General features: G+C 34.7%; 2 protein-coding genes and 1 long non-coding RNA gene across 11 annotated transcripts in view; 1 reads left to right on the forward strand and 2 right to left on the reverse strand.

Annotated features, from left to right (window-relative positions):
* Positions 1-13,326, reverse strand: part of LOC136975623 (proton myo-inositol cotransporter-like) — a 49,806-nt gene extending 36,480 nt beyond the window's left edge. Inside the window, exons 1-2 of one of the 2 annotated variants that reach the window (XM_067270690.1) lie at positions 13,285-13,326; positions 5,357-5,756 (exon numbers count right to left, since the gene is read on the reverse strand). In XM_067270690.1, the coding sequence (XP_067126791.1) occupies positions 5,357-5,756; positions 13,285-13,299 (415 nt within the window). In that variant the 5' untranslated portion in view covers positions 13,300-13,326. Of the gene's footprint in view, positions 1-5,356; positions 5,757-5,881; positions 6,043-13,284 lie in introns of those variants that run through there. The other variant, XM_067270691.1, reaches the window with a different exon arrangement.
* Positions 13,327-15,253: 1,927 nt separating this feature from the next.
* On the forward strand, positions 15,254-19,759 carry LOC136975670 (uncharacterized). The gene is made up of 2 exons (XR_010880808.1): positions 15,254-15,464; positions 19,507-19,759. It is a non-coding gene; the product is annotated as an uncharacterized lncRNA (long non-coding RNA).
* Positions 18,960-21,093, reverse strand: part of LOC136975640 (nephrin-like) — a 120,168-nt gene continuing 118,034 nt past the window's right edge. For all 8 annotated transcript variants that reach the window (XM_067270721.1, XM_067270719.1, XM_067270718.1 and 5 more), the window contains 2 exons: positions 19,764-19,870; positions 18,960-19,694 (listed from right to left, as the gene is read on the reverse strand). In XM_067270721.1, the coding sequence (XP_067126822.1) occupies positions 19,509-19,694; positions 19,764-19,870 (293 nt within the window). In that variant the 3' untranslated portion in view covers positions 18,960-19,508. The remainder of the gene's footprint in view (positions 19,695-19,763; positions 19,871-21,093) is intronic.

Below are 21,093 nucleotides of genomic sequence, written 5' to 3' on the forward strand. Positions count from 1 at the left end.
CAAAAATGTTAAATAAAGAAATATTTACTATTAATTTCTTATTAGCTGGTGTTGGTTTGTGTCCATTGAGCCACCGACCACTCTGCAAACGATAGAAATGTTGAAGGTATTAAATGATTGCACAATTTTCAACCTCTGTTTTCTTGTTTAATTTTGAAAAGTGTGCCTTATTGCTTAGTACATGCCAGTTATTGAGGATTTGCTGTATCCTCACTAAGTTTGATCAAAATTGGTAATCCCAATGTCAATTATACTTTTGTAGAAGTTTCTAAAGCGTACCAATTTCTTTTCCTGTCTTTCCATTTTGTCTTCTGGTTTATTGCCTAGAGCAGTGATTCTCAACCTGTTTTTCATCACGGTACACTTTTAATAATTTAAAAATTTGGCGGCACACACGGTTACTTTGATAAGTACTGTAAGACAACTGGTGACGTCATAACAGTGATTTTTAAACAAAGTTGGTTATTTAGGTAACATTATCTAAATGCCTTCATAACTATCGGCAGTTACGGGTAACACCGGTTAAAATTTCCAAACGCGCCCTTGGAAGGTAGAACTGATTGAACTACTTGTCTGACATCACTTATGTATGGGTATTCACAGTGGTTGCACACTTCAAAAATCTCACATCACACTAAAGTGCCACAGCACAGTGGTTGAGAATCACTAGCCTAGAGATGTAATAAATACAGCAGGAGTGGAGGTGTATATATGCTGGATATAAGAAAAATGAAGGGTCTAGAGTATGTCAAAAAAATGCTAGACGAGGATTTTTTTAACTCGCAAACCAGAAAGCAGATAACAAGGACTTTGTGATGGTGAGGATTGAACAACAAGAGAATGAAATTCAGTTTTTGAAGATTCACCAACAGGAAGAAAAATTGCCCGACACTATACTGTTTCAACTTTATATAAACACTCCAATATCACCAAGATCTCCATTCCTGGGCCAGAGGTACTTGTCTCCTGCTTGACTTTTCTCATCTCTCCTCCCTCTCTCGTACTTCCATCACTTATACTTTTAATTTAAAGACATCATGAATGAGCAATCACTAAACATCTATCATAGTTATTACAGGATTGCAAGATAAACTCTTGGTTCATACAATGATGACTTTTGTTTAGTTCTTTTGATAGCTAGAAATGTAAAAATTCTCACAACTGAATTTTTACCAATGTTATTTGAAATCTCCATCAATTAGAAATCACAGCAATTTGAAAAACATTAAATTTTTGTACAGTAATTCTCTGATTACCCCAAATAATATAATATTGTTAAAGATTAACTTATCTGAAAAGGTGAAATAGATTAAATTTAAAAATTTAAGATTAGAAATGATAAGTAAAAAATTAATAAAATTAGATATTTAAAAATCTTACCATGTGCACAAACAGATATAATCTATCAAAGAATAGAAGAGCTTGAGAAGATAGGAAGCAACAGAAGAAAGAAAGGTATAGAATAGGGCATGACTGGAATAGGAAGACCAGGAAATTAAAAAGATGGCAATAGTCTAGAAGTAACAGCCCTAGAAGATATAACAGGCCCGATACATTCATAAAAAGACAATTTATAGGTTTTTAAAGTAAAATATAAAATAAATTAACTATTAAACAATTTTGAAAAAAGTATTTTAATTAAAAAACTGGTTATTGAAAATCAAATAGACTAATAATTTTCATAAATTGGAAAAGTTTTTGCATATTCATTGTAAATTTGTAATAAATAACATTGTATAGTCAGCATAATTGCAAAATATAGCTGATTGTAAAATTAGAATATACCAAACTTACTGTTGATAACATTATCAACAAGTGTTGACTCACCTTCAAAGTCATTACTGTATATCTATTACTGTAAATATGAATTGATTACATAAAATAAACATTTTCTTTTTTTTTTTTAAATAGAACATAAATCTGTATATTTTAAGCTTACATAGCATAATCTATTAATTATATTCAGAATTAATTTATTAGGAATAGCATCAATAAAATAAAAGTAATAGTAAAAGATAAGTTGATAATGTTTTAAATATAATTATTGACATATGTCCAAAAAATAAGCATAATTGTCCAAATCATAGGTAAGTGTCTAAATATAGGCAACAGAATAATTCTCATTGGATTAGAATCTGGAAGAGTGGGGAACCTGACAGGTCTATAAACACTGCAGAAAGAAATGTCTGCAGATGACGGTATCATGGTCTGGGGTAGCATTATGCTTAATGGCCACACTGAGCTCTACATTTTTTGCAAAGGATGCCATTACTGCAAGATACAGAGACAATGTTTTGGAATCCTCTGTGAGACTTTTCTGAAATGCCAGTATATAGCTTTCATTTTTGTGAATGATAATGCCTGCACACATGATCTGCACTCTCGGTGACTTTCTTGGAAGTGAAGATATTTACTTCCTGGAATGGCCAGAAAGATCTTCACACCTAAATCATAGAACTTGTGCAAGATGTTCTAGAGAGATGAATTACATCCCATCAACTCCACCAAGAAGACTCCAGGTGCTTCAAGATGCTCTTGTTAGAGAATGGACTTTGCTTCCAACTGCTGACAAACAACACTGTAACCAGCAAGAGCAAATTGGAGTATGTGCATGCAGGAGGCAAGCACATGCTTTATTAATCATTTTCTGTGCAAAACAACTTATGACAATGCTTTATTGTTTTTTAGTTTGATGGAAAGCAAAAATGTATTCTAAATGCAACTGTTTTGTTGCATAAAGAAGACAATGTTCTGCTTGAATGTTAAGTTTCACACTGTTGTGAAATAAAGGCCAAATTAATGGTTATGCTTATTTTCTGGATATAAGTATAATTAAAAAATACATTAAAAAGGTCTTATATTCAGTAATATGCATCTGGTAATAATTAATGTAATTTTTTATTAATTGAATTTTACAAAACATCACAATTAACTTAAAATATAGTATATAGTAACTGTGAACATTATTAAAAACTCTCAGTGCTGATTAAGAAATCATAATTTTGACTTGCACTTTCATAAGTGTCAAATCATGTATAAATTTGTATAATCTACAAAATTTAAAACTTATTATTTTTTATAAAAATATATAAATTTATAAACAGAAAAATACAATGTTTTAATAAATATAAAAAATATATTTTTCAAAACTCCATGGGGCACTAAGAGAACCTCTTTTTTTGTGCATATGAGTTTGACTAGATCCAGTGTGAGCCATGAGCACTTTAACAATGGGCTCAGTTTTTCACTCACAAAAACAAAAAAAAAAACAAAAAAAAACAAAAACAAATGTTAATAAAATGTTATACTTTGTAACAAACAAACACATCTACAATATTATATTAATACAGAATGTAGAATGTATACAAAATTTTCAGTAATATATTATTCTATATAATATAGGAACAAAAAAAAAAAAAAAAACATTAGCTAAAACAAAACATCTCAAAGATAACTTCAAAAGAATAATATGTTTTGTAGTGATTAAGGATAATCACCAAAAAAACATATGCCAAAGCTGCCATACAGTATTTCCTTTTTCCTCTGTGTTTTCTGATATTCTAGAGCAGCGCTGTCCAACTTATCATAGTCCGCGGGCCATATTTTCTTCACCAAACATTTCGGGGGCCAAGAAGGTTGATAAATGAAAAGTCAGTTTATGTTAATTAAAGAAATATTTTATTTATACTAAAAAGAAAACTTTAAAATATTCGTAATATATTAATGAGAACATTGTGGCCGTAATTTTCACATAGTAAAATAATTTTAATATTAATAATAATAATTTAGTAACAAATTTATTCATAGTAAAATGTACTCGCGGGCCGTAAAAATAATTTGGTGGGCCGTATACGGCCCGCGGGCCGCCAGTTGGACAGCCCTGTTCTAGAGCAGTAGTGTTCAAACTTTTCAATTGGCAGACCAAATTATGCATAAGTTGTAAGTTTGGAAGGCCTTAAGTATCTTGTATATTTACTCTCCATACACAAAATACTTAAACTATCACAACACTTTTCCATCACAAGAAAAAAAAAAGTAGAAACGGTGGTACTGGAAATTGATGAACATCTTGAAATTTTGTAATAAATACTATATATTGGGAATAAGGAGCCAAGATGGATGAGAAATGGAGAGGGGCAATCCTCATAAGTTGAGTGAAGAGAATAAAGCGAGAAGGATGAGTCAAAGGAGTCACCCTGCAGAGGTTAAGTGAAGAGAGCAAAGTGAGTGGAGATTGAGCCACTTATCTGCAAGTTCTATTATTATTCACAAATTGGCCAATCTGCCAATATAATAAAGCTATAGATTTTTTTCTTCAAAAATTTATAGATTAAACACATTATAAACATTTGGATAGAATGTTCAAAAATAAATGGTTACAACTGTTAAATATATAAACAAATGGGCAACCTCTCTAAACAAATGGACACCACTATTCTAGAGGATTCACAGCCAAATAATGATTTTCAGAAAAGATTTAACGTAAGTATCAAAATTAAATTCATTCAAAAGGTTTCCCATTGAATTAGATTGTCATCAAATCAGAAATATGTTTTATGATCAAAGCCTTTGTTTACTTGATATCCAAATATATATATCAAATTCACATTTGTTTGATTTTGATACCTTTGATTTACTAAGATATATATTTGAAGATATTTGAAATACAAACCAAATAAACAAGGTTTAACAAAGAAATGTATCCTGTGAAAAATTTAAAAATCAAAAAATTTTATCCAAGGGTTTGGATTTAGATAAAAGTTACACATTCGAATCATCCGTCGAACAATTTTCTAATCAATCAAAAACTTACTGTATTATATATCCCAACACTTATGTACACAATCTCAACATTTATCTGTTTTCTCATTTTCATTAAAATTACATATATTTTAAAATAGTTCTTTAAATAAAAAAAAAATACAGTAGAACCCCAATTATCCGAGAAAAATATCACAATGCTACCTCGTATATCGGTAAACTCGAATAAAACGGACAGCCATGACTATTTTGTATTAAAAATTACCAAAGATTTAAACAGCATCCCTTTCAGTCCTCTTTTTATATTTTATCGAATTAATCATATAAGAACAAACTTTTTCGAAAAGTAGGGTATTCGCTTACAGGTCGCCTCGGTCGAGAACCCAGCACGGATGCGATGCAAATTCTTACCGAACAAATACCCGACCGTTCCAAAGTTTACCGAACCGTCAGAATGCAATTTCACACAACACGTGATACGTCACATCTTATCACATTTCTATCTGTCTCGTTTACTCTTAACAAACAACAAAATTAAACTCACAAGGAAAGTTCACATATTTAGATTGTATAAAGGGAGAGGAAGGATTCTCACCTATTCCAATTCCCACCACGATCCTCCCTCCTAGAAGCACGTATTTACTCCGACTAACTCCCATCATCACGGCACCTCCGGTGAAGACGAAGCTGGCCATGAGTATGACAGGCTTCCGGCCGATCCCAGACGTCAGGAAACCCGCCAGGATGGAGAAGATCCAAGCTGCCGCAATGGTGCTGCTGACTATGATCTCTTGCCACGTGTGTTCCAGTTGGAATTCCTCTTTCAAAAAAAGCATAGCACCAGAAACGACGCCAGTGTCGTAACCAAACAAGAAACCGCCGACGGCGGAGAGGACCGTAACCAAATAAATGTACTTGGTGGTTCGGACAAGGGGGCGGTCGACCAGCTGTTCGTCTTCCGCCTCCATTCTCGCTTTCTCGTTTTCAGTCGATAACTGAAAGCCGATAAGAAAAAACAATCTTTAAGATAACCATTCGACGCAATCCGATGCGCTTCATGATAAATCCCGTTTCAATATAGACAATTTATATCGATTAATTATATTATATACGTAATAACCCATGGAAAATCAATAAGACTTCCGACATTTCGTGTCAGTCGACCGTAACCACATGCAAACGATTTGTCAAAACATCGCTGCCATCGTCGAATCAAATGTCAAAGGGTTTTGCCTATATTTTTACATAATTTTTGAATTTAGCTCTTAAATTTAAAATTTCTACGTTATAATATTAAATAGTTTTATATTACCGTTAACTCATTTTAAAAAATATATAAATTATTGCTTAATGCTTGTTGCGATTATCCAACAGAGGGCACCATAATGAATTTCTAAACATTGCCAGTTGTCAATATTTATCTATCGGCTGTTGACCTTGAAATTCTGCTTACGTTGTTGTGACATTATTTCGTACTAGAAACGAAACATTTGAATAAAGCAAATATTCAAATATGCATTGAAATTATTTTAATACTTTCAATACATAATGCTAAGATGTTTTAAATAGACGCGCAATTGATTAGCACCTAAATTTGTTGTATCGATTAAGGAACGCACAAATGAATCTAACACGAATAGCCTGTTTAATAGATATGGCTTCGTATCGTCTTCCGAGGAACCCGAAATCAAATACAAGATCGTCTGTTCGGTTTCGGTCTGTTGAAAAATTAAATTGCAACTCCTTAGAAAATCTCTCAGTAAATTTCCGTCTTACTAAGTGATCTCCATACTGCAATCTCTCTTATATAGCTTGTAATTTTCAAATTTCTCTAATTAAACCTTTACAGATCCACGAGATGATATGTGAATCCCGAATAAAGTGGTTTCCAAACTGTGCCCCGCGGCAGCCAGGGCGTCAATTCGACTATTAGTTTATTTATCAGTAATGCGTTGTTTTGTGTGTCTGTGCAGCGTATTTTTTGTATGCCTACCTAAATTGAGTATTTTGAGATCTGTCCCACTAGAACTGTTTAAATAAATACTTGTGCTTTTCTACTTTTTTATTTATTTTTTTCAGAAGTGTGTATTGTGTTTTGTTTGTTAATAGAAAAAGAGGCAGAAAACTGTTGTTTATCACAGAGATTTCTACTTCTGTCTTCAGGTTAATCTTACATGGGGTTGCCATAAGTCCCAATTTTTCAGGATTTTCCGGATTTATAACACTTCGTCACAACTGGAAAAATTTTCCCAGAATGTTACGACTTGTTCATTTCTAATAAAAATATTCCGATTTGTATTTTTAAAAAAGTCACGTAGGAAGTAGGAATGGTATGCATTGGGTGACGTGAGATTGTGACGCATGCATCATGCATGCGTCACAATCTCACACGCCCAAGACCCCTCGAAGAAATAAAATTTTTTCCTGGAGGAAAAATTGAATAACTTTAGGAAAACAAATAATCTACTTATTTTTCGTGCTATTTCACGAAAGGACTTCATTGTTGTCGAATATTTTATAGTGCTTTCGGGAGATGCAAAATATCTACGTATTAATTTAAATGTTTATATATAGTGTATCTGTTGCTTAACATAAACGTCTTACTACTGCTCGAGCAATGGTTGAAAAATTTAACAGTTGAAACAGGAAAGTGAATAAATAATAATTTAAGTGAGAAGACTGAACTATGAACACGAAATGTAGAGTCAACGACATAATATCTATCGAGAATTTAAGATTTAGATCAAAGGCGGTCAAGTGATTCGATAATGCGCAAATTTTAGAATTGCCCTTATCGATTAAAGTAACGAAAGATTCTAGATAAGATAAAATTACGATCAAGTGATCTTCGTGTGAAAGGAGTTCTCGGTCAAAATTCTAGACACGTAAATATTTTAACATGAATCAGATTGATTCGAACGGTATAAAATGATCCGAAATGGAGTCGTTAATTAATCGTTATTTTCTGCTTAAAACATCAATTAAAAATCACTCTATCTCTTGGCATCCCAGTTCAGCGGCGCGTTATCCTATGGACAAAAAGGACAATTGCCCGGAACCCTCACCAACAGAAGACTCCAAACTAATCTTTTATGAACTTATTACTGTAGTAAGAATATCAAAATTTAAATTTGGTCATATCTGGAGAGCCTAGATGCTAGTTTGGTGCAAGTGCAGAGTGCATTGTCACAAAATAAAAGTCACGTTAAGAAACGAAGATACCGGGGGATTCCCCCAAAAATTTCCTAAACAAAAATTTTTGAAATCAACACTGTATATGAAGCCCCTAATTCAAATTTGCCTGGGATCACGTGAAGCTATAACGCACCACTGCCCAGTTAAGAATTAAAACTTTCAAAGTATAACTCTTTATATTCATTTTTTAGGCGAGTTACACAGTCTGTACAGTGGAAAAATTTTAATTAAAAAATCTAACAAGTTGCTTACATTTCCCCGACAACATTTAGTGGCGCCATCTGTTATGATATTTTAGTTAAAATATAAAAAGTTTTTAAATATTATAAAATGGTAAAAAGCTTAATTTTGAGGGTAGGGATGAGTTTTTTTAAAAAGTTGTAAATGCTAATAACGAGTAAAATCGTCATTAAGTCCGACCCTACTGGAAATACACGCGACCCCCTTTATCTTGCTACCCCTCGACCTTTAATCACCAAAATTTAACAGCATCGATTCCCCAATACACAAACTTCCCTGCAAAATTTCAGAAAATTTCGATAAAAAGCACATGAGTTACTAAGCTTCAAACAGGGTGAACAAAATCGTGCTCCCACGCACACACAAACATTTTATACACACAGAAACCCCCAATTTTTGCATTTCTCGACGTTTCAAGGTGCCCTAAGTCCAAAAATGTAAAAGTCTTAGAGATTCAGTTTTTTGACCGATCGCCATATTTTCTCTCCGTTATGTATAACAACTGGGAAAGTAAAAACGGTAAATTACAGGCATATTCGTGTAATTGGAATAATATACGCGTTTAAGTCAATTTGACGTCATCTCTTCAATTTCATAACGATAAATTCTAAGAATGACGTCAAATTTACGTAAAAATGTGCGCATTTGTGCAGTGGCGTAGCTAGCATGGGTGACACCCGGGGTGGATATCGTGGTGTCACCCCAAGTCATACCGTGGGTGTCACCCTTCTTAACTGTTTTATAAAACAGTATCGGATTATTGAATTGTAATATGTCCGCACTCGAGCAAACTTGAACGCTATATCGAATAAGCGATATCATCACGTAGGCTTATATTGACTAGCTTGAATCCGTTGACCTTTTTTTTTTTTTCTTTTTAGTCATGGGTTGTTGAGTCGGTCGAAGTTTCCATGACTTAATGTTAAAGCGCGTTGTCAAGGTTTATTTCGCGACTTATTTTTTCACAGTCGGGTGTCACCCCTACACGCACCGGGTGACACCCGGGGCGGACCGCCCCCAACGCCCCCCTCGGTACGCCTCTGCATCCGTGGCCATTTACAAAGACAGACCGAGGAACGGATCGGTGACGTCATTGTAAAGGGCAGATGATGGCCAACTGGAGATGGGTTTGAACAATTGTTAGTCTCAGGAAGGCAATAAATAAATAAACAAGGCACTACATTAAATATATAAAATTAGAATGATAGTTAAATGTCTAACTTTATATTAATGTGCAAAAATTTTAATAAACAAATTACTCGGGTATATATTTGCAAAATGTCGTAGATATTTGTGTTCGTTGACGAAATCAGACCGGAGACTCAAAATCAAAAAAAAAAATAGTCACTTTCTTTATTCTCTTTACGCCCCCTCTCGGCAAAAATAATAAACAAATAATAACAATAACATTTTTATAAATACAGTCAAACCTGTTTTTGTGCGGTCTTTTTCTGTGCGATTTTTATTTGTGCGATTTGTTTTGTGCGATTTTTTTGTGCGGTATATGAAAATTTCAATCAAATTGGAACATAATTGACTCCTGTAAAATTTTTCGAGTTATTTTCTACGTGAGACTTTTTTTTATGCGGTCCCTATTCACCGCATTAAAAAAAATATTTTTTTAATTGTGTTGCGAAAACTATTTTTTTTAGCCACTCGTGAAGTTTCGCGCGATTTTTTTTAATGCATTTTCTTTTATGCGGTCCCTATCCCCCGCATAAAAACAGGTTTGACTGTACTGTATTTCGAATTACAAACAGAAAAATAATAATAATATCAAATTACAGCAGTAAGTCTCACAACGTGCTCTTTCTCGCTTCTTTCTATTGACGTCACCGCGGTCTGAAACGCTAAAGCACAAACTTTTTCGATCCATCGCCCCCTTTGTTCCGTAAAGTTATACCCAACGCCCCCTAACTCATTTTCTCTTGTGTGAGAAAGAATTGGAAATATTCTTAGGAAAACTTTTCTATGAATCTCACATTTTGTGCCCTTACTTTACATTGATCTCAACATCTGAAACCATTAAACGCAATGTTTTCTCTTATCCGTTTAACAGAGGAAAGGGAACAGCTGTCAGTGACCCCAACTTTTGCCTTTGGTCACCGTTCAGTACCCTGCCTCCAGCGCCCCCTAGATTTACTCACTGCTCACAAGGGAGCGTTATCGCCCACTTTGAGAAATGCTGCGTTAAAGCCTTTCTAGACTATACGTCATAGCAAATCTTAATCATCAAGGTCTTACCTCTTTATTGGGGTCTCGTTTGATGCATTTCGTAATTAAGTGTAAACTCGGGACATACTATATTTCGAATCGAGTGATTAAACAATTTTAAAAAATACAATTTTTCTTATCGGATAGAATGGAATTTTTAGGCGATTTAATGATAAAGCTGTGAATAAAAAAAAAAAAAAAAAAAAAAAAAAAAAAGAGGCAATGGCTCATGTAGTAACAAGTATTGATCTCTCTCTCGTATGAACTACAGTAACAATACATTCCGCTCAGTGGACACTAAAAGCAGGCCCGCCGTAAGCGGACGTGCAAGGCGTGCACCGCACGCGAGCGGCACGTCCAGGGGACGGCAAATTGGTATTGCTGGCAAGCTCAGCGTAGGTAGTCGTAGTTAAATAGGGGCGGCATAATCGGTATTGCACACGGGTGCTCAAACAGCTAGCAGCGCTGCTGACTAAAAGGTCTTTTTAGGCAATCCCATTATGAGTTCGACCAAGCCTACGATGTGCAGCGGTTGGCGAGGGGCGGGACCCGACGTATCTGGAACAACCACCTCCAAAAATTACCAAGAATGTTGGCCCGAATTCGATCCCTGTTCCCCGGTGCGCTAGGTTTACGACTTAATAGCTTCCGCCTGCGGATTATACAGAGAATAGTTCCGAAACTATCTACCAATTTTAAAGGCAATGGCGAACTCTGAATTGTAAGTTTTCTAACACGTAGCTCGAGTGCTTCGATGTGTCGGGAATTTTCTTAATTATACTCACTCTTTGTGAAAAATATTTCGATAGATAATTTTCTCCACGAGAAGGTATAAATTTGACACCTTTTGGCATATTATACGCATTTATTTAGCTGGTGACCAGAGGCGTCAATACATTGGGACACTCGAGGCATGTGCTACTTTTTCATCTGGGTTGCTATTTTCCTAGTACCCGAGGGGGTTCCAAATTTGGTTATCAACAAACAACAGAAGATTCATGACTTCTTAGCCTATTTATTCTTTTACAATATTAATGGCGATGTCGATTAGACAATGGTTGCAACGCACATACAACAATAAAGAAAAAGATCTAGTAAAATGAACAACAAAACGCGATAAAACAGAAATAAATAAAACAATTAAATACAGCAAAGCATTTTTTGCGAAAAGCCTTAAATTTAGTGAATTCAAAGTTTATCATCGATTTTTACGGCAGCTTTCTGGTAACGATAAAAAAATAGATTTAACGGTAACATTAAGATAGCAGTATGGAAGAGTATAAACACGTAGTATTTCTAGTATTGACAGAGGAAATACGAAGGTATATTTACCTTCGCATCTCATCTATATATTGGCAAATTATATTGTACAAATATAAAAGAAACTAATGAACGATATTAGTCCATTGTCACATGCAACTATTTTTATGAACTAAAGTGCCATTTGCACTTGGCCTACGCTACATTTGCGTCGAACGCACGAATTTAGAATTTATACATCGTTTTATCTCAATTTTTTTGTGATTGTAACCGAAAGCGCCATGGTATTAAGTAGCCCATTAGCAATTTAATAATAAAAAATAGTCTATGTAACGTATGGTTAAATATCACTCGAGATAAAATAATGTCCTAACGGAGGCGATCGATAATTCCAGTGTTTTGTTTCGAAAGAATTTATTTTCTGTTAGTGAAACTAGCGTTGTTATATAAATGTCTACTAGAACAGTGGTCGGCAACCTTTATACCTCACGGACCACTAAACACAATTTTGAATCCCACGCACCACTATCGTGAATTTTTTTAAACGATACAAAGTCTGTAGTATAATAATGATCATAAAAGTTTAATTTTACTATATTAATATGTAACTCGCGTATTTAATTATAACAAATTAATGCGACTCTAAAGTTCATTGCTGCATGTTTGAAATAAGTTTATGGATTCTTAGCGCTTTTCCACGAAGGACGACAATCACACTCACAATATTATTTATTGTTCATTATTTATTGATAAAAGTCACTTCGTATTTGGTTTCAGATTCAAATAAGAAACCCTAGAGTGAAAGAAGTAACTAAGCATTTTGCATTTCTTTCGTAATACTTCGCGTAACCTTCAGTTGAACAATGTCCAAATTTCTCCACAGACCACCCAAACCGGTTTCCGACCGTTGTACTAGAACATATCGTATTAGTAGGACTTATCTGAGTTCTGCAAATTAAGGAAATTTATTCAGAAAAAAACAATCTTTATTGTTTCACCCTGTTTCACCTTGTTGACAGGTGAACAATAATAAAGATTGTTTTTTCTGAATAAACTTCTTCGATTTGCAGAACCCGGACATCAGTACAATAAGTCCTACTAATATATAACAAATTGAATAATAAGGACACAAAGGCATATGAATTAAAACCAGCGTTAATTTTACGGGGAAAGAAATTGCTACATTTTCTAAATTTTCTCCGGTGCTGGGATAAATCCATAGCACTCCTCTCTCGACGGTTCCGTTTCTAACACGTAACTCGTATAACTCGAGTAGAAACACATAAAAAAGAAAAAAAACCATTTAAGAATAGTGGATCATGTTCCTTTGTGACCCTAGGCGCAATTTTCTTGTAAGACCCTTTATGTAAAAGTATCGACTTATATTAAAAAAAAATAAAATAGTCAATTTACGAGTTACGTCACAGTTCTTACCGCGGTGCGAAATATACACTTTTTAAACGTTGGCTAAAGTTTTAGAAGACTAGGCTAATATCTTTTTTCCTATGTAATTTTTTAGGCCTCTCGAAGACGACAAAGCCCTAGTGCATCTATTGGATAATCCGCCACTGCATTTAAGACTATTTTCGGAGGAGGTAGAGAGAAAAATTTTACCTGATCCTTTGTCATGATCCTTTTCCAATTTACAAACGAGTGACTCGATTTATTCCTTTTGATAAAATTCCCTAAGTGTTTCGAAAGACAAGGCAAACGATTTTGCCACCGAGCATATTTCTGTTGAGAAATCGAACCGGTCCGAATCACTCGAAGATTAACTATACGAAGTGAAGTCGATAAGCAATCGTATCTTCGCTCGCATAACGCGAAGATAAAGAAAACTAGTACACTTATTACACAATTAGACACAGAATTATCTCGCCAGTCGACGCTTTTCTATATTTTGAAGTTCGAAAAGTCACCACAAAACAAGTTTCTCAATTTCTTGAAATTTTGTATTTGTAATTTCTACGATTGGACGGACTGATACAGACAAGTTCAATTTCGAGTCCAGTAGTTGCGTCAATTCCTTCTTCCTCGAATTAAGTTTTTTTTCGGTAATATTCCAAGTGGAATACTTTAGTTTTGATATTACATAAAGCTCCGTAGGTAAACTGTTATAGGGGCCGGATGGCCGAGCGGCAAAGGTGGCAGCCCACTGCTCTGGGGGACCCGGGATCGAATCCGAGCGGGTCGAAAAATCCCCAAGAATTTTTCGGGGGGTGGTCCGTTCGGATATGTCGGTCCCCGTCCCTCACCACCCGGCCGCCCCATTGTGGGCCTAGCCGAACCCATAATGGGCTTGCTGTAAGAGGCCCTCTTAGTGCCCACTGCGCGGAAAGAGTTACAAAAAAAAAAAAAATTTTTAATACTTTTCCATTAACAATGGGCACTTATCGTATAGTAAAAAAGTTATTAATGATGATTTATAGTATTATTTGTTTTATTGTAATCAATGTAACGTAATTGGTCAGGTCGCCAGGTCGTAATTTTTTAAATTCACCGTCCCGAATTCGAATGCCATAAGGAGACTAATAGAGAGGTTGCGGCCGAAGTTCAAACGTTAAATTTGTACGGCAAGCAGAAGTACACGTTTGACGTTTGAACTCCAAGTATAACACGTTGCGCCACATGTTCACATCGCGCACTGACTCATGGGATATTGTTGAAAAATAGGCGGAACACGTTTAACAACGACGAATGTTACTAGAGAAGGTAAATAAACAAATTAAACTGTTTAAAAGTATTTATAGGATGTTTAATAACACTAAATAATTATTTTTAATTAGCGTGGTGTCTCCTACCGTACGATATGACGATAGGACTATCTCATACTTTTGTCGAGTGAAGTAGTGGCTTATGGAAATCCGAAAGCAGCTCGGGAAATTTTAAGAAAATTTACAAACGTATTATGCTGTTGATAGTAGAAGATACCGTGGACGAACAAACCTACTTCTACAGAATTATGATAAGCTATTATGAAGACAAATATACGTAAATTCGGTTAATGTTACCTATGGTTCTAAAATGGCGGCTCGTCTCTGATTCCAGCAAATAGAAGAAAGGTTCCGACACATTCACCTTTTGACAATTTTCGAGGCTAGGTGAAAAAATTAGTGATCCGAACAGGTACGCACGTTCTAACCTAACTTAACCTATTCTAATAATTTTGTTGGTGATAACTATGGTAATTTATTAGAATAGGTTAGGTTAGAACGTGCGTCCCCACTGTTTCCTTTCTTCTGTTTGCTGGAATCAGAGACGAGCCGCCATTTTGGGACCATAGGTAACATTAACCATAAATTCTATAGGCACTTCACATCACTCGCCAAAAAATTGAATAATTAAATAATTTCTGGATTAAAATAGTCCGTTTCTTTACATTATTATTCGTAAACGCTTAAATAATCATTATTTTAATAAATTACGTCATAATTTTAACCCCAAACACAAAAAATGAAGTTTAAACCGATCTTCTACTCGCCATGCTAGACGTAGCGAAGACCATTATCAACCTTTTAGAATAGCCAGATGGTGGCGCTCGAACATCCAACGTTCACGTTTTGGGCTAAAAACGACGGCCGTAACCTCTAATAATAATGGCCGTAAAAGCAATGGCAATGCACCTCTGCAAAGAGAAAAAAAAGAGAAAAAGCTTGCAAAAAGGGTAAAATTACTTGGTGTAAGGGGCATCTTAGAGTTAAGTTATGAGGCATTTCCGTTATGTTCATGGCTCGAGTCCAATCTGGGCTCTGCAGACGCCACTGCATTTCTGACATCGCATATTTGGCGTGATGGTACATTTATTTATATTTATTTTATTAAAAATTTTGTTTGTTTATACTTTTTTGTTAATAATATTTCTTTATTTCTTATGTTTCTTGTATAAGGTATAAAGTTTGTCATTCAACATCATTTCGTAAATAAATATATTTCAACTTTCATCTTGATGTTATTAAAAATTAATTTTATATCCCAATTTTGAAAATTCTTAATCTAACAAAAAAATGCGGCCCCGTGACTTCAATAAGCCCTAGGCCCCAGAAAACCTAGATCCGCCCCTGGTTCTACGTAACAGTAATTCTGTAGCACAGCATTGTGTATGTTGCACGTGCGCAGGATTATTGTCTGGTAGTAATTACGTAACGAATCTTAACAAAATAGTTGGCTTTTAAATTTGAAAATCGAAGTTAAATATTTCGTCGATTTGCGAGATGTTACCAGGGCCGGATTTACATAAGGGCATTTGGGGCCTGTGCCCAGGGCCCCCACAAAACTAAAAAAAAAAAAATTACGTTTAAACATAATTTTTTTTCTATTACCGCGACAGCCTAGTGTGGCCTTATCATGAGGGCAACAGACAGAGAAAACCAAACCCGGGAAAAAACCTATGAAACATCGGAAAATTTCGGGAAAAAATTTCACATAGGTATTTTTCAGTTAAATTAAAATAATTAGTTTTACACAATAAAATATATGTAAGTTTACAATAACCTTATTTTTAAATGAAATTTACAACTTCCTAGTTCAAATCTAATTGAAAGTACAGTATTTTGTGTAAATTTTCTAAATCATCAAATTTGCCTACTCTTAAAGGGGGGATCCCACCGAATTTGTGCCCAGGGCCCCTGGATTGGTAAATCTGGCCCTGGATGTTACATCCAACAAATAAAATTACAATTACGGGAAAATATACTTTATAAAAATCGTGGACAATCTTAATGACATTACGAGAGTCAGTTTCTTCCTAAAATTATCTTAAAATTAATCTTAGCTCAAAAGAAAAGTGATTTTAAAAAAGGATTGATAGAATAGAATAGTAAGAAAGAATATTCTGCGATTAGGGATTGGCTACTTGCTTAAGTTATTCGAATCGACAAAAACTATCCTCTCCTCTTAGTTGACTTCCTTTCTCTCAGGGTCTTAAATGTCCTCGAGAATAATTTCTAGTTTTCAGGCTCTTTTTGTTTCTTTTACACTTTCTTAGCTACCTCCAGGCAATTTTCTCTCCTTCCTACGGTTTTTTCTTCACTGCTTCTCCTCCCCTCTTCCTCTTCTATTATCCTCCAATCACAGGCTTTTCTCTCCTTCTCTCCAACATTAATTACATAATTTGAGGCGAAATTCCCTCAAGCGTAACCACGAAGACAAACGGGTCGCGATAAAGCAGAAAACGAGACAAAAATAAAAATTATAGGCCAGACGTGGGCAAATGCGGCTCTTGCTGAAAGTGTTAATTTCTGTTTTTTATTATTATTTTTACAATTTTATTTTTATAATTTTGTGAAAATATGTTTATTAAAAAAATTCATCATTTGTTTTATATTATATAATAAAATCGCACGCCTTACCATACTATCCGCCACGACAGTACAGAACTGCGGCTCTCATGCATTTTGCAAAACCTACATTTCGGCTCCCACTGAACTCTTGCTTGCCCACCCCTGTTATAGGCCTATGACGGGTTACTGCAACAGATTAATGTTTGAATTAAATTATGTTCATAAACTTTATTTTTCAAAGTTTTGTAAATGTTTGTTAAAAAATCTGTTCTATAAATGTAATACTTAGCTTAAAATCCCCACAAAATTTTTGAACTGGGCGCACTCCTACTGTAGTAAAATGTAAATAAACTATGAGCATTTTCTGAACAAGATTTTAATGGATTGATTTTTGTCTGTCTACTTACAAATACCAGTATTAAAGGAAAAAAGACATAAGCATTCGTAAAGTGTGATTTTTTTCAGCGGATAAACCCACGGATGGAGAGTCGGCGGAAAAATACAGGACTCCCGACTCTCAAGTCGATAGTTTTTAAAACCGACTCCTCGACTTCCGACTCTCTATTCCTGGATAAATCCAGAGAACAATGATAGTCGGTTTAGCCTGGAGTTTCCGGAATTCTTTCACGTGCCGACTCTCGAGTGGGGGCTAGTTTTCATTAGAAATGCCTCCAGGGAGATATCTTCCATTGGCAGATGGTCCACGCATTGAGTGGCCTCATTCCGTCAAATCCTACATCTTTCTTCAAAATCGTCTCTATATACGACTCTCGTCATGACTATTTCCACCTTTGGATACTGGCAACAAAGAATCCAATCGTCGACACACTAAAACTAACAATTAATTTCATTTATAGTTCTCTGCACCCCGTGAAGACCAACCACGAAGTATTACAATTGTTAATGGTACGGACGTATCGTCAGAGTTCACCAGGGTCGTAAACGTGGAAAATATTGAGCTAAATGTAAAAAAAGACGATCGGGGCTCAAGGTACTGTCTAAAGATAGCCTCTATCACGCCAAACGCATTACCGGAAGTTAATGACGTATACACAGTGTATGTCCTCGAGCAACGCAGATTATCTTTCGAATGCGTTACCATAGATAACACTTTTGGATACGGGCACGAGTGTGACTTACAAGTGACCTTAGCCGGTAGACCATGGAAAACCGTCAAATCACATCAGTTAGTGACCTTCGTGGGATAGGTGGCGCCTGCACCGTGTTGAATTAGTTTCATAGATCCTCGTTTGCCGATGTACGAGTGAACTTCTTTGACGTCGAGAATAACACCATTGTCACGACACAATAAACATTGAACTGAATGTCAATTTGTAGAAGTTGTTATTGAGGATTCTAAAGATCGTGACACCTTAAAGTAAAAAAGATACTAAAATCTTTCAATCCTCACTAACTAATGATAAACCATTTTGGACGATCTGGTTCAAGACTATCCTTTGCAGTAGTTGGCTTTAATACAATGGAAATTAGAGCTAAATCGTCATCATATGTCAGTGGGCTATTTTCAAGACTGTGTTAGGGACACTCCATCGTCTGATAATTCTGAAGGTTTGGAAACTCGTGACATTAATGTGTGGAATGAACCTCTGATCCGAATTAGACACCAATCCAGTGATACTTACCTCATTAAGTAGGTCACATAATTTAGTATCTGACTAAGTGTTGCTTTGATCCTTGCCAAATTAGTATCGAGACTGCTACCATAAAAATTGACAAAGTGCCAGGAAGTAAACCCGAATCGAGTTCTTTATTGAGCTTCACATCATGACACTGCCAGAACTTAAAAATCAAGTTATTGGCCAGAGAGCATCGAAATACAATAGTTCCTCATACAGTGTGTTAACCGCACCTTCACAAAAGTTCCCACCAGAAGGGTGAAAGGGTGTTTCACATCAGAAGGGATAGAGGAGCACAACCCCATTTATAATAAGCGAGAAGATCGGTTTGCGATATTTAAAACTATTAAAAAATAAAACTCGTACAAACGTGAAATGTATAAAAATCAATTTTATTGCACGTGGATTTCTATGAAATATAGTAAAAACATATCCTTTTGGATTTTCAAAAACAGATAACATTCATTTTTAAGGAAATACGAATGAGATAAAACAGTTTATATAGAACACTCATCTAATTTCCAGAAAAAAACTAAAACAATTTTCTTGATCCCAAGCACCCTTTAACACGTGCCGATTTCACGAATAGCAATTATTGTATATCACAATTATACAAACGACAGATTTCTGAAAAATTCCGGTCAACGGATGACAACAAAATAAGAAATAAATTCAAGATAAAATTTGGTCAATGAATGAGCTCGAAACCGACTTCTGGTGTCAGGTTTCAGGAATTTTGTATGAGAATACAAACACCTCTCTTTCTGGAAGCTAATTGTAATCTTGCAATCTAACTGTTGTTTATGCTACTGAATATATTTATGGTATATTTTTTGTTTTTTTTGTTTCTTACTTTATTTTTATACATGTTCTTTACAATGTACATTATTAAGATCCATAATTCTATTGATTTTTTTCAGTGTCAACTTTCTTCCAGAGAGCGAGTCCTTTGCGTGTGAACTAACAACTCTGAAGTTTTAACACCGCCTTCATCCGAATTGAGTAGTTCGTCGGACGAACAGTTACAGTGGTGTTTTAAATTATGCACTTTGTGTATATCGGTGTCCAATTCTTGTAAACTTAAAATGTCATTGGATACTTCTATCTCCTACAAACAAAAATATTTGTATTAAATACAATTTTGTGATTAAACATTTGTAGTGACATGATTAATTACCTTATCTGTTAGATCCCAATAGTAAGTCTTGAGTATATCTGGACAGTCGACGTTTTCTATGTTTGAGGATTCTTTCTTTATGTATATGTCTTCGTTATCAGACGGATCTGGTGGAAATCAATCAATTAATAAGTTTTGTTTCTACAGGATGTTAAATAAGCATTTGGCATTTGTATGATAGATAATACACAACATACTGATTAAAAAATACCTTACTAAACATAGGTGACTCAACTTTTTAAGATATTAACAACTTTGTATCTTAGTTTTGTGATTGACTTACTTCTACATGCGATGTGAAAGGAACAGTCTTGCAATATTTACCTTGATATTTACAAGTGTTCTATGTGTCCTACTGCACACTCTTCTCTTACAGTTGCAAACTTTTAAAAATTTCAAGTCTCCTCAGACTATTTATCTGAAAAATGGTTGAATTCACAACCTATGTTTACTGATGGTTTTTACTGGGTGAGATGTTTACTGTCTACTATATAAATGCCAAATGTTTTTCTAACACCCTGCATTTGTAACATAAGATTTTAGACATAAGAAGTGGCGTAATGAAGCTGAAACATTATTTCAGTACTTATTTCCTCTGCTGGAATATATTCTAGAAGTATTTTAATATGTACTGTACATATAAAATATATAATTGCAAACATTTCCCTAAATAAGTAAACTTTTGACATCTGTTATAAAAAAGTAGTAAAAGTTCTTTCTAGACCTGTTGCTAAGTTGTAATATGTTCAAGTCTATACAATAAGAGTTGTAAATTTTGGTTTTCAAGCTTACTTTATGCCTAGAGTAAAGCAATGTGATTCAATGCAATTGTTAAAAAACATTGAATTTTCTAGGTGTACAGCTGGCATTAACCTACCACATGTTGATGCTTTTTACTATCATACTTGTTTGTATGTAAAGCTGTATCATTTAAATGAGAATGTTATCAACAAATATTTTGATACAAGACATCCATACAGAGATGGCATTAGTCACATATTTTAAATTAATTAACATATCTAAGTGGTGTATTCCAAAATTATAGCGTGCTGACGAGAGAGAGACTTCAGCAGTACGAATTTCATTGTAACAGAAAAATATCTCATGTTCTTATCAAGCAGGTTGCAAGTTTGTTGTTTATGAAACTATGCAATTCAACACTAATGCGAAACCCAAACTCTTTTACTAGGTGTTTCAATCTCATTGTTTTCCTATTGATGAAAAAAAGTGCAACATTAATCACTGATGTTGTTTGGAAACTTCTTTAATAAAATTATAACTTCTTAGTATACAGTGAAACCTGGGTTTAGTGGACACCTGTACTTAGCAG

Source organism: Centruroides vittatus, unplaced genomic scaffold (genome assembly GCF_030686945.1).
Source record: "Centruroides vittatus isolate TY-2023 unplaced genomic scaffold, ASM3068694v2 contig_377, whole genome shotgun sequence".
NCBI lineage: Eukaryota > Metazoa > Arthropoda > Arachnida > Scorpiones > Buthidae > Centruroides > Centruroides vittatus.